General features: G+C 38.5%; 1 protein-coding gene across 1 annotated transcript in view; it reads left to right on the forward strand.

Moving 5' to 3' along the window:
- LRP8 (LDL receptor related protein 8) overlaps positions 1–14,370 on the forward strand; it is a 200,991-nt gene that overhangs the window by 185,390 nt on the left and 1,231 nt on the right. The window contains exons 8-16 of the mRNA XM_070939536.1: positions 95–220; positions 1,661–1,832; positions 5,590–5,817; positions 6,489–6,607; positions 7,895–8,034; positions 8,774–8,915; positions 10,495–10,647; positions 12,874–12,942; positions 13,115–13,287. Of these exons, the coding sequence (XP_070795637.1) occupies positions 95–220; positions 1,661–1,832; positions 5,590–5,817; positions 6,489–6,607; positions 7,895–8,034; positions 8,774–8,915; positions 10,495–10,647; positions 12,874–12,942; positions 13,115–13,287 (1,322 nt within the window). The remainder of the gene's footprint in view (positions 1–94; positions 221–1,660; positions 1,833–5,589; positions 5,818–6,488; positions 6,608–7,894; positions 8,035–8,773; positions 8,916–10,494; positions 10,648–12,873; positions 12,943–13,114; positions 13,288–14,370) is intronic.

The raw sequence follows: 14,370 nt of genomic DNA on the forward strand, positions 1-14,370 counted from the left end.
CATTGCAGACTGATTTGCAGTGTGTCATTTGCAGATGTCCCATGATCTGATGGCTTAATGTCAAATTACCAATTATTCTAAACTCTCCTTCTAGATATAGATGAATGTGAGAATCCAGATGCCTGTAGCCAGATCTGCATTAACTACAAGGGAGACTATAAATGTGAATGTTATGATGGTTATGAGATGGACACCCTGTCTAAAAACTGCAAAGCCATAGGTAAGAAGATGCTCGATTCCATTTGGTGTGGATCTGTGGAAAATCACACAATTTCATCAACAATTTATAAATGTCCATCTTCCCTGCCTATATAGTAACTGTACTTTATCGAGTTTAAGCCTTGGCTGGTTCATCCCCATCGATCTCGGAAATTCCACAGCTTCCTGGGATGAATACCACCTGCATTTTGACATTTGAGTCCAACCTTCTGGATAACTTCCCCTGTTTTCATATAGCGGTTAAAAGCACAGGGGACAATATGGAACTTTGCAGCATCACTTCATTTCCCTGGAGATCTTGTAGCATCATTTTTTGATCGTTTTTTTAAAACTTCCTTTTGCTATTATCTTTTTTTTTCTTTTCTTTTTTAGTTGACTAAATATAAAAAAGAAGAAAAATCACAAAGGTGGACAAAAACTAGAATTTTCTGATACAGTGATTCAGAAAAGGACTGGGTTAATAATAACATAGTACCTTCTGTGCCCAATCCAGAATGTCATAGGTTTTTTTTCCCAAGACCCAGAAGAACTCATGAAGTTTCACTCCTTCCACAACACGCATATTCCTGTTCCTCATTTAAATCACCAAGGCAAAAAAAAAAAAAACTTTGGTACTTTTCTGTGCTGCAGACAACATCCATTATGCCTTCAACTCTGCTTTTTTTATGTTATTGCTCTTCACAAAATGACAGAATGGAAAGAGCAGGAAAAGAAACAAGTAGGGTTGGGAGTGGCAGACTTAGCTTCTTTTATCTTTTAATTTTGGTTATGGGTATTTTCTTCTTTATCTGTTTAATATTGGACAGGGCTTAAACCATCATGGGGGCAAAATTTATTTTATTTTATTTTATTTCACTGCGCGAGGTGCAATGACAATAAAGTAAACTAAAAATTACCTCTGGAATCTATCTCATGAACAATAAAATCCTTATAAGAATTTACTTCTCTTTTTTTTAAAAAAAAATAAGTATTTTAAGGAGCATAGCAGGCATTTCATGCGTATTGTGAAAGCTGGATTTCAGAACCTCTCTCTTTGGAGAAGTGCCAAAGGAGAATGCTTCTAATCTGATCTGAATCGAAGTGAGCTAGCATTAAAAAAATGTAATTTATAGGAAAAAGATATATTTGCCATTTTCATATATTTATGTTTATACATCGGTCTGTTTAAAAAGATACATATGTGCTGAATATCCTCAACTTTCTTCCTCTCCAGTGTACAGTTGTGGGAGTGACTCTTTTGTTCTCCCAATGGGGAAGAAAGAAGGTGTAAATCGCTAGTCAATTAGAGCAGTGTGCCCAGGAGATGATGATCAGGACTACAGCCACTGCCAATCCTTTTTATGCTAAAAGTAGTTTTGGGATTTTTCCAAAGCTCGCTTTTTAAAAGCTATGCTATATCCTAAATTGCTTATAAAGCTATGATTTGCGGATTCCTTGGCAGGAAAGAGCCCATACCTTGTTTTCACAAACCGCCACGAAGTACGCAAGATTGACCTGGTGAAAAAGGATTACTCTCGCATCATTCCTATGCTGAAGAATGTGGTTGCTTTGGATGTGGAAGTGGCAACAAACAGGATATACTGGTGTGATTTATTCTACAGGAAGATATACAGGTGCGGGATATCTCTGACTGCCCAATTCGCCCTCCATCTTTCCAGCAAGAAAATCAAGCTCAGATCTATGATAGCTTAGTGCAGGGGTGGGCAACTATGGCCCCTTTATGACCTGAGAACTTCAACTTCCTGATATCCTGGCTGGGTCAGGAATTCTGGGAGTTGAAGTTCACTGGTCATAAAGGAGACTTAGTTGCCCACCTCTGGCTTAGTGGCATCCGAACTATGTCTGTTGAAAGTGTGCAACTTTGGAGCCTACTGTCCTGATGCATGTGCCAAAACAATACTATACCTGATTAGGAGTAGATTAACCTTGACTTTGTGCAACAAAGCTGATTGTCCCTTTTCTGCACTCAGGTCTAAATTGCTACGCTGTGTTGTCAGGAATGGTTTTTTCTGGTTTTGAGTAACCGTCAAAGATGAGTTTTCCAAGGACCAAATTCTAGGAAAGGTGATTCCAAAGATCAGGAACTTATTATAGAGCAGGATTTCCCAACCTTAGCAACTTTAAGACATGTGGACTCCAACTCCCAGAATTCTTCAGCTAGCCATTCCCTGTGTTGGCTGGGGAATTCTGGGAGTTGAAGTCCACATGTCTTAAAGTTGCTAACATTGGGAAACTGTTATAGAAGAAGTTAAGGTTTTACTTTGTTTTTTAAGGTCATCACCTGTTGATTACAATCAAGCAGCTAGGTAGGAATTCATCAACTCTTGAAAAAGCGAAGTAAGCAGAAAATGAGAGAAAATATTTTGGTAAGTTTGTTTGAGCCTTGGAAAATGGAGAAAAACAGGGTCTGCCCATACGTATCTGAGCATTATTTAATGTGGCACTTCTCCTACAGCTTGCTGATAGCAAAAATCTGTCAAGTTTAAGATTTGAGCTTCTGTTATTTTCTTCATCGCTGCTAACTGTGACAGGTTTGTCTTGAGACTTTGAGCTCTGGTACAATAGGCAGTTATTTTAAAAAATAAGAATAATCAGGGCCAATTTGTGTACTTGTGTGAAAATTGAATCAGAAGGGAAAACGTCTGTCTCTGATTTAGTCCATGGGCAAGAAAAGGAGAGAGGAGAATTACTGTAGGTAGGATCTCTACTGAAAAAAAAAATGCTCACCAGCTGGAAGAGAGTCCTTACAATGAGGAGCTTTGTCCATCTCTGGTCTGAATGCAATTCTCACTGGCTTTCTAAAATAAATTAGGAAATTGTATTTTACTGGAACTTCTTCCTGCAAATCGGTGTGACCTTGATTTGCAAGCCATTATATTTAGAATTTCCCACTCAGGACATAATGGGAAAGAGAGGGCTTTAAGTTGAATGACCATACCAGAAAAACATTCATTCTTGTTTCAATTAAGAACAAATTAAACCACGTTAGCTGTATCCACACTGTACGCTCTTACACATGGTCCTGCACTCATTTGCATCCACGCCAGACACTCTTACACACGCTTATTCACATGCAAAATGTCACTGTCTTAGTTAGGAAGAGAAGGGTGCCACCTACTGCATTCTCAGAAATACTGAAAAGCTTTGGACAAATGAAAAGTACTAGAGATTGTTTATAGCTGAGAAGCAGTGTTAAACCTCTTAAGAGCCAGAAGGGAATCAAGCACTGAATAAATGGAAGCTAGTCACAGCCAAAGAAGCAAAAGCGTTTGTCAAGTTGATGAAACTTGTGTGTGTTACGTTATGACACAATGAAAAATGGGGCAGAGTTTCCATTAGCATGCACATTTTATCGTTGCCCCTTCTTATTCTTATTCTCAAACTTGTAATAAAGATCAAAATATTTAATGAAACTGTAAGAACTCCTCCTTTTCCTCACAATATCTTTCTTCTTGCATTTTCATTCCTCAGTATTCTTAAGGACACTGAGGAGAAGAGCAAGAATATCCCAGCAGTGTCTTCACATCCGCTGTTTCCTTTTCAGAAGTATTTCACTCTTTCTCAGTTCGTTATCTGTGCATCTACAAAGTGATCTGAACCTTGGCCTTGCATTTACTCCACTTTCTTCCCATTGAAGAATTATTCTGTGGTGAATGTCACAGGGAGAAAATTTACATTGTTTTCCAGATTCCCCATAAAATAAATCAACTTAGAATGCATCCTTTGGTATTACAGGGAATCAATTCAATAGAATTCTATTGTACCTAGTTCTGAGGAAACATTTTCAAATCACATTACTTAGCTGTTGATCCACAAACCAAAAATCGCTTTCTGCTGAACTGAAAAGCAGCCAATCCAGGAAGATAAAGAGGACCTTTACAATCAATAGAAGGGTAATTTCAGATGACTTAGGATCTGAACATTATGTGGCCTATTGTTTTCCTGGCAAATACTGGACTTAATTTTTTTGCACAGCAGAGACAATGTTGACCGTACAAAAAAGGTGAATTGGTTTAGTTTACTGAATTAGTTGGCCAGACCAAGATATTGTCATCAAATGTACAAGTACTGTGTTTGATATTTACACTCAGACTAGGTAGTATTTGCTGTTGTAATTCTGTACTTTTGACACTTATCAGTACTGATATTTAAAAAATACATGCATACACACACACACACACATATACATACATACATTAAATGTGAAGAGTGAGCTTTTTCATGGAATATATATTATTGGAAGGGAGTGTGCAGGCAATGAACCTAAATTAAAACCCTGCCTGATAGATGATTGTTCAGGCCATCCTTAAACCAAGGAGTCCATTATCTTTCAGGATAATTAGTTCCATTGTCCAACTGCTCTTTTCATTAAGCTGTTCTTAGCATTCAACTAGAATTTGCCTTTATATGATTTATTATTTTGCATCTTGCAATCTGAAACAACAGAATCTTGGCTTTCTTCTGCGTCACAGGTATAGGAAAGTCCCTGTTGCAAGTCCCTCTCACTCTTTCTCTTCTCTAAATTTATCCTTTTTGTAGGACTTAGTCTGTACTCCCTAATTATCCTTACTTTTTTCTTTGAACCTTGTTCAGTTCAGTTCAGTTCTTCTGAACCCTTCCTTAAGTGTCCAGCAAGAACTGGACACCATACTTGAGATGGGAGATTGACCAAAGCAAAATTGAATGGAATTTTATTTCTCATGAGTTGGAAACTATAATTCTATTCTGTCACCTATACTTTCATTTGCCTGTGTTGCGGCCATCTCACGCTGCCAATTCATATTCACTTAGCAATCATAATTTGAGCCTCTTTTTCACAAGTATTGCCAATGCACATAATCCCCATCCTATACCTATGCATCGGCATGACTTAAGCCTTGTTAACCTATTCTTCATGATGTGGGTAACAATTTTGCAAGGGGAGCAGAGCCTGATTAGCCCATCCTTAGACAGTAACACGTTTTTGTTACCCCACTCTTGCAAACATCTAAACAAAATGTTAGGTCCTATAGACTACCTGCATTATTTTGAACCTGATTGAAAGCCTGCGCACAGAACAGACTTTGCACTTCTGAAGTTTCTATGATGTAATAGTAATAGACATCAAGATCCACAAAAGAAACAGTATGTTTTTACTACAGTTAAATTGCACTGCTAAATCTGGTTTTGCTTATTGCACTATTCCTAACAGGGATATATAAATATGCAGAGCACTCTTGTCAGAAAATTAATGTAGGATTTTATGCCTTGTTTGCTCCTCATTTTGTTTGCTTTACCTCCTTGTGAGGGCATCCTTTCTTATACAATTATCCCCCCCTCCCCTTTGCCCTTTGCAGAGTTACATGAATAATTTGAGTCTCCTCTCTATAGTGCCTACATAGATAAGGCCAGTGACACAGCTGAGCAGATGGTTCTGATAGACAGCCAGTTACACTCCCCGGAAGGTCTGGCAATGGATTGGGTCCACAAGAACATTTATTGGACGGATTCAGGAAACAAGACCATTTCTGTAGCCACAGCTGATGGGCATAAGAAGAGGACACTTTTCAGTACTAACTTAAGTGAACCCAGAGCTATTGCGGTGGATCCCATACGGGGGTAGGTATGAAAGATTACTCTGCTATGTATTACTGAATTTACTATTCTTTAATTTACTATTCTTGATTCTTACTGTTCTCACACCACAGCAATCAGTATAATTAGAGTTTATTTTGCAGACGGTACATTAGCAATCAAAGTTTTTGTAGACTATGATTTTAAAGTGAGATAATACCAACGAAATGCATATTATTTGTTCTACTGCTTATTGTATATTTCTACTGCATCAGAAGTGCTTTTGTATCCTTTCTACTTTCAGAATTCAAATTGGGCTATTCCAGTTCGATTGTGATGGAGCTGCAAAAAATTAATAAAAATGCTATATAATATGGATTCCTGTTCTTAGGTGTATTTATTCTAACTCAGACTTGTAGCCTGAAACACATGAAATGATAAGATTGTGATGTTGGCCAATCACTGTGGCCACTGTGGATTTTCTGCTTCCGCAATAACCAAGGCATTGGAATTCATAAGAACCACCTGATGGATGTTCTTTCTTAGTAAAAGTTAAATATAGTATTTACAGAATTTGATCACCTTGGTACATTCTTGTTCAATGAAGCAATTACGCAGTTACTTCAAACAATATTGTACTTGGAAATCTGAAGGAAAACTACTTTTCAAGTAGCATAGAGTCTTCTACCATCTTCTTTGTCTATTCTTTTTTGTAGATACATGTATTGGTCTGACTGGGGAGACATAGCAAAAATTGAGAAATCTGGCTTGAACGGTATGGATCGGCAAGTGCTCGTGACAGACAACATTGAATGGCCCAATGGAATCACACTGGGTATGTTGGAAAACTGGAACCAGGTCATTCTAAATTTTCAAAATATTGTAATCTACAAATAAAGTATGGTTTTTTCATATTGAGTCTGAGCATTGATTAATCCAGCTTCGTTTTGTTTATACTGTTTAGTAGCAATTCACCATAGCCCTACACACGATTGCCTGAATTTGAAGGTAGCTCCTTTTGCCTACAAGAGATATACTGTTCTACAGCCCTTTGTCCCTTCCTACAATCTTGGGGTGGTTTTTTTTTTTTTTTAATTCTAAATCGTTTCTTCTTCTTTTAACTGAAAAAAAGATTTAATTCTGTTATTGGGATCAGAAAAGAATGAGAGACAAACACAATCTCTGCCATTTTTCAATGAAAATTACTTCCCTGCTATTTGCCCTCTTACTGGTTTCCCTGCTTTGAAAGAGGAATATAGCTTTTGAGATAGGGGGAGGGGAAGGGAAAATATACTCTCCTAGCTTTCTTTCCTTGCATAATTTGACATTTCCTACCAATTAAGGAGGAAGGAGGGGGTTCAGACTGACAAAATCAGCATTTCGATGCAAGGCCTCCCCTTTAATGCATGCCTCATGACAACACACTGAGGTGTGTCACACTACAAAGCTTTTATTTTCATTATCATCCCAGCATTGCTCGGAGTCAGGCTGCATGCAAATGTTAATAATAACAACAGCAAGATCCTGTGAATGCTACTGACCCCTCCACTTTCAATTAAAAAAAAGGGAGAGATTATTCATTCATCTGAAATGTTTTGATTGCTATTGGAACCAGGTCTGCAAATAAGGTGGTATGTTAATCCCATGCATTATCTTCTCAAGTTAATTATGCAAAGAACTGATCCCCTACTTCTACAAGTTAATGTAATTATTTAGAAAAAGAACACCAACTGCTAATATTAGTGTTCATGGAGAACTCAAGTGGTTGGACTATTACTGTGGCTTCTCAGATATCTTCTTCGTGCATCTATTTAGCATCTCTGCAGTAACTCTGAATCTATGCTGAAAACAAGCACAGGAAATATTCTTCCTGAAAGAGAAAGTCTCACTTCATGATTGCTCCAGTGACCACAGTCTGGATCATACACTGTGATCATATTAAAAATATATTATCTGTCGTTCTTAACTAACATTCCTTTCTTCTTCTCCCTGAATTGTTTTCATAAAATGACTGAGTTCTCCAGGCTTCTAATGTAGTAAAAAAAAATAGCAAAAATGCATACACATGGACAAAAATCAAACACAGAGATACAATCCTACCTTTGATATGTTTGCTCTTCAGATTTGCTGAATCAACGTCTCTACTGGGTTGATTCTAAGTTGCACTTGCTTTCAAGTATAGATTTCAATGGGAGCAATCGGAAAGTTCTCATCTCTTCTGTGGACAACCTGAGCCACCCGTTTGGACTGGCCGTGTTTGAGGTAAAAAAAATATATTATGGAATTATGGGCCTGAATTGGATATCTATTTAGTTGCTGATCCTGACCTTTTTGGCTTTGTTACTTTCAGTGGGAGGCAGTTTAAACACCAGAGGGGGTGTACTTGAATGCATTAAAATTTTTATTCAGTTCAACAGGTGACACATTCACAGAGGTTGCCTTACATGAATGCATCTTCTTAGATCAGCAAGATAGCATGTTATGTAGGTGAGAGAGGAAGGGAAAGAGGTAGAGAAATTTCCTCTACTTTGCAGTGTTGCTTTTCTCCCTGTATACTTTCTTCCTCCACTGGCAAAAACATGAAAAATCACACAAACATGATTTTAAAGAGCACTTATATTGTAACATCTAATGATATTTGTTTGCTTGCTTGTTTTGTGGAGCCACTTTTTCACTTAATGACTTTTAAAGCCAAATACCAATTTAAATTACTATCGCATAGATCAGAATCTCCATGGAGAAGATCACATAACTCACATGCAAGCTTTGGGGGAGAAAAACACATTAGGGGGGCCGTGCAGATCAATCCCTCTGTGAAGCGGCTGACAGTAGTGAACTGCCTACTTGTCTGTTCTCTATGACCCTGGAAAGAATTGTGCACGACTTCTTTATGAAAAACAAAATGCCAAGGAGATTGATTCGTAGGGAAGCAATGCTTGAAAAGTTCCAGCTGGTATTTAATATAGTCTGAGTCTTTCTCTCTTTCTCTCCATTGTTGCAGGACAGGGTATTCTGGACGGACTTAGAGAATGAGGCAATCTTCAGTGCTAACAGGCTGAATGGTCTAGACATTTCTATTTTGGCAGAGAACCTCAATAATCCTCATGACATTGTAGTTTTTCATGAACTAAAGCAACCCAAAGGTGAGGTGTGCTTTTTCTCAGCTTTCTCTTTATGGGTCCCTCTAGATTTGGTGGTAGATTGTAGGTCCTGTCATTTCCTGGCCAGTATGGCTATATGACATTATGGTTGGTGAGTGATGGGATTTGTATTTCAACATATATAGTAAATGTCTATGGCGATTCTCAGTCATCCAGGTCATGGTTGTCCCAAAGGTGCTTTTTCAAGTGGCAACTGGACTTTCTGGTTTTTCTCTGAAGACGTTTCGCTTCTCATCCAAGAATTCAACTCATCGATTCAGCTCATTCAGAACTGAAGAACCTTCTTGGATGAGAAGCAAAATGTCTTCAAAAAAAAATCCAGAAAGTCCAGTTGCCTCTTGAAAAAGCAACTTTGGGACAACATATATAGTAGGTGATTTTGGAAGAAGGCTGGTGTATATGGTACTGCTTACAGTTCACTGGATTTTATTTATTTATTTATTTATTTATTTATTTATTTATTTTTAAATTTGTATACCACCCTTCTCCCTGAGGACTCAGGGCGGTGAACAGCCAAGTAAAAGCATAAACTACAAACATTAAAATACAATTAAAAAGATATATATAAATTTGGCCCCATGATTAAAAACAATAACAAACAATTAAAAACATTTTAAAAAGTGTTAGGCCAGCCCGGCTTGCTGGAAAAATAAGGTTTTAAGGGCACGATGGAAGGCACCGAGGTCTTGGATTCTCCTTATCTCTGGGGGCAGCTGATTCCAGAGGGTAGGAGCCCCCACAGAGAAGGCCGTCCCCCTGGGGGTCACCAGCCTACATTGTTTGGCTGATGGCACCCCGAGGAGGCCCTCTCTGTGGGAGCGCACAGGTCGATGGGAGGCTGTTGGTAGCAGCAGGCGGTCTCGAAGATAACTAGGTCCTATGCCATGGAGAGCTTTAAAGGTGATAACCAACACCTTGAAGCGCACCCGGAAGACCACTGGGAGCCAGTGCAGCTCACGCAGGAGAGGTGTTGTATGGGAGCGCCATGCGGCTCCCGTGACTACCCGCGCGGCCGCATTCTGGACCAGTTGGAGCCTCCGGGTGCTCTTCAAGGGGAGCCCCATGTAGAGAGCATTGCAGTAGTCCAATAAATAAATAAATAAATAAATTGTTGCATTAATGGCTCTTTCGTGAGGAAATTACTGTACCAGTAGAAGGAGGGAACTGTCTTACTGGATGATACTAGAGCTGGGACCAGTTCAGATACGTCTCCTGAATTCAAAATATTTTCCTGAGATTGCATAGCTACTATATGGCCCCAGGAAAAGGGGAAACTTCTTTAAGGTACTGTTGATAAGAACAGTTAGCACACTCATGCCAGACCCAAAGCACCTCTTCATAGGTCCAAATACCTATGGAATATGAAATACCTAGTGGATATCTTAGATTTCATGGTTGGTAACTAGATTACAAAAAAGTAAATCAATAAAAATATTACTGCCATATCAATAGGATCATCTGTGAAGGAGATGGGTGGCTTAAATATGATAGGTAAATAAAATATAAATATAAATAAATAAAATCCTCAGACTTTTTTCTTATTTCTTTTTCCTATATGTAGCCCCAGATGTTTGTGAACTTCATTCTCTGCCAAATGGAGGGTGTGAATACCTGTGTCTACCTGCACCACAAAACTCTCCACACTCACCCAAATATACATGTGCTTGTCCAGACAATATGTGGTTAGGCCCTGATATGAAAAAGTGTTATAAAGGTAAAAATATCTGCCTGTACTTTATAAATCTTCTATCCTGTTTAGAGAGGAACTTTGTTCCCAGGAACTAGATATTCCTGTTGGACTCCTGTTTTATTCCCTGATTTATGGCTGTACTTAACATTAGATCCAACCATTGGGAATTCACTCAATTGTTCTGTTCTACACTATGTCTGTATCATGGTCTCTCCTATCGCTCTTTCCCTCTCAGTCACTTTTTTTAAAAAATTGAAGCTTAAACCTGTAAGATATATACAGGTACTCTTCCACTTACAACTAGTTGTTTAGTGACTGTTGGAAGTTATGACCTACTTGAAAAAGGGGATTTTTGACCTGGATCTGAAGTTTCAACAGTCACCGCCCCTCACTTCCCACCGTCATATGTCCGCGCTTCAGTCACTCAGCAACACAGCCACATTTATGGCTGTTTGCAGTGTCTCACATCATTTTTTACAACAGCTTTGATAAAAACCAGCACTTACTTCCAATTTTCACCAGAAAATTGGTAAAACCGCACCAGAGTGCACAAGTGCACCATAAGGAGCCAGTTTGGTGTAGTGGTTAAAGCTAGAAAGCAAGAGATTGTGACTTTAAATTCCACCTTTGCCATGAAAAGCTCCTGGGTGACTTTGGGCCAGTCACTCTCTCTCAGCCCAACTCACCTCACAGAATTGTTGTTGTGGGGAAAATAGGAGGAGGAAGGTTTGTTGGATATCTTCACCACCTTGAGTTATTTGTAAAAAATAACAAAGGCAGGGTATAAATAAACAAACAGGGAACAATGGATTCACTTAATAATCCCCGCATTTACTTAACCATTGCAATACATTTTTTTAAAATTGACTTACGGGCAGGCTCCATTACAGCCATAACTCAAGGGCTACCTATAGAAAATGGGGTTGGAAAACTCCTTTCATTTAAGCCTCTTTAAACTATTTTATATTGGTTTGCTTTTTCCACTAACTAAAGCTGCACTGTGTTCTACTATGAAGAAGTAAAGAGAAGGGAAATATAGTCCAGTGCAATGGGAAGGCACCACCTTGTGGGAGGTTATCCTGCCTTCTGTCGGCTTCCCAAAGTCACCACAGGGAGATAGGCATCCATATACATTGGACAAAATAAATGTATAAATAAAGCTGTACTTAATAATGATTTCAGAACTTCCAGCTACCTCAACTGAATTGCCTACTACTGCTGCTACTCCTACCACATCAAGAAGTTACCTTCTGAACTTTACGGCTATTACTGCTGACAGTGTGACTACTACAACTGACAATGTTAGTACGGAAGGATCAGAAACTACAGCACAAGTCTTTCTCAGCATGACAAGCCTTCATTCAATCACAGTGACATCCAGCCCAGCTGATAGTAAAATAGCAACAGGAAATAGCAATCTCTTCCAGCACTGTGAGTGAAGTGGCCTATAACTAACTAAGTGGTAAAAATTTGGACTGACATACAATTTTAAAGTAAATAAACAAACACAAATTTCTATCTGCTCCCCAAATAGCTTGAGTTGGCACTGCATTTCTTTGTGAAAAGAAAGTAGAGGATTTCTCTCATACTTTTCTTTTGTTTAATAGAAAAATGCTGTCCCTTTTTGATGACCAGTCTACTTCCAAAGCGTTAGGCCCAGCATCTGAAAGTTCTGTCTTACACAAAAACTTAAGTTTCTACATGTTGCCATAATCTAGTTTGGGGCTTTTTGGAAGAAATTTCTTCAGTGTACCTAAAAGTGTTTTAGGAATACCAAATACATAGATTTGGTAATATGTTTACATATACTCTCACCAGTTGAGGGTGAAAATCCAGACACACATTGTTGGTCTAAAAATCCAATGCCTAAATTTTATGCACACACAACTGAGTATGTGAACTTTCAGGATTTCTTATACTAGGCTCTCTCTCTGGCTCTCCCTCCCTCCCTCTCTCTCTCCCTCTTTCCCTCTCTCCCTACACACACACACACATCACACATGTAAAAAGAGGGAACTCCGCTTACATGTGACAACTAGAATGTTAGGTTTAGAAAGCATTTCAGAGACTCTGCCTTCATTTGGTTGCCTGGAAAAACTGCCTTACAGTTTTCACTTCCTGGATTAGCATTAAAATTGCTTTTCTGAAATCTGTGCTTTTTGAATTTTCCACCTATGTGGAACTTGGCAACTGCTGCAGTCCTTATAGTTGTCCTTTATAGGAATCTGAGTTGTTCTTCTCTAATTGCAGATGCCAACAATGGCCAGGCTTTTGGCTCAACTGTGATGGCAGCCATTATCGGAATTGTTGTTCCTATTGGTAAGTAAGTGTTTGCTATCTTGCCATTCGTTTTGGTTTTGCTATCCTGGCCTATCATAACAAACTCAGAAGAGAGATGCCATGGGTGAGCCAGTTGAAATATGATGGCCTTTCTGAGACAGCTAATACTTTTTATTTTTTTCTCCGATTCCCCTATCCTTTTTTGTTCTAGTGGTGATCGGTTTACTATGCACAGGTGGGTATCTCATTTGGCGAAACTGGAAGAGGAAAAATACAAAAAGCATGAATTTTGATAATCCTGTGTACAGGAAGACTACGGAAGAAGAAGATGAGGATGAAATCCATATTGGGCGAACAGTACAGATTGGTCACGTATACCCAGCAGTAAGTGAATGCTTTATGTCTACTACACTGTCCACTGTATTCATTTGAGTCCTGTAGTATTTAGTGTTCCTTATTGTGGATGTTTTGCTATAAATATGTAGGAGATGATCAGGCTGAGCCCAAGGGAAGGGTCAAACGCATCATCAGTCATGAGTCCCTACGTACCCACAAGCAAGCCCAGCCCACCTTGAATTCCTTGTACCCTTATTTACCACCAATTTCCTTTGGCTGTTAGGAGTTCAGATTCTTGTAGAAAGCTTAACCTTGCAATAAAACTTTATACCCATTCGAACTGCTTGGATCTCCTGATTTCCCTGGTGCTTGACAAAATCATTGTCAAGCAATACATTGAAACTTGAGATATATAACTTTAATAAATAAGCACTTAATCTTATTTTTATGGCTGAACACTCCTTGAATCAGGTTCAGTGTAAGGTTGCATGTCTCTCCTTTTCTCCCAAAGCAAACTATCTCAGTGTACAACAAAGTAGTTTACACATTTATCTTCTTATACAAAGGAAGGAGAAGGTGCCATTCAGATGAGTACTGCTAATGGTGTAGGGATAAATAGACAATAAGATTAAATGTCTTTGCCAATGTATTTTAGAGAGGCATACTCCTTTCTGGGGCATGGTATATAGTAGTGGCCAAAATTGTGGAAACCTTTTGGGAAAAGTATTTTCTAAAACTAGCTAATAACACCACTTTTTTTTGAAGTAGTACCATAAAATTATATATCAATGGAAAGATAATTTAATCAAGAATGTAATGCAATAACATTTACGAAGGACTTTCTATTAGAATAGCAGTTACAGTATTAAGAACAAAAATGAAACACGTAGAAAAAACAAGATATACAAAAATTATCACGTCAGTTAATACTTAGTTGGGTAACTTTTAGCATGACGGCCTTACAACGTGTTCCTATGGAGTGAACCAAGTCTTTTAGTTCTGCAACTGTTATAATGTGAAACCAAGATTGAATGATTGCTTCTATTACTGGTCACTGGGTTTTATTGCTGGGTCGCTTCTGACTAACAAGTTTCTTTAGTCGGCTCCATAGATTTTCAATTGGATTAAGGT

This window comes from Pituophis catenifer, unplaced genomic scaffold, assembly GCF_029215685.1.
Source record: "Pituophis catenifer annectens isolate HBS135680 unplaced genomic scaffold, rPitCat1.0.hap2 SCAF_3, whole genome shotgun sequence".
Lineage (NCBI taxonomy): Eukaryota > Metazoa > Chordata > Lepidosauria > Squamata > Colubridae > Pituophis > Pituophis catenifer.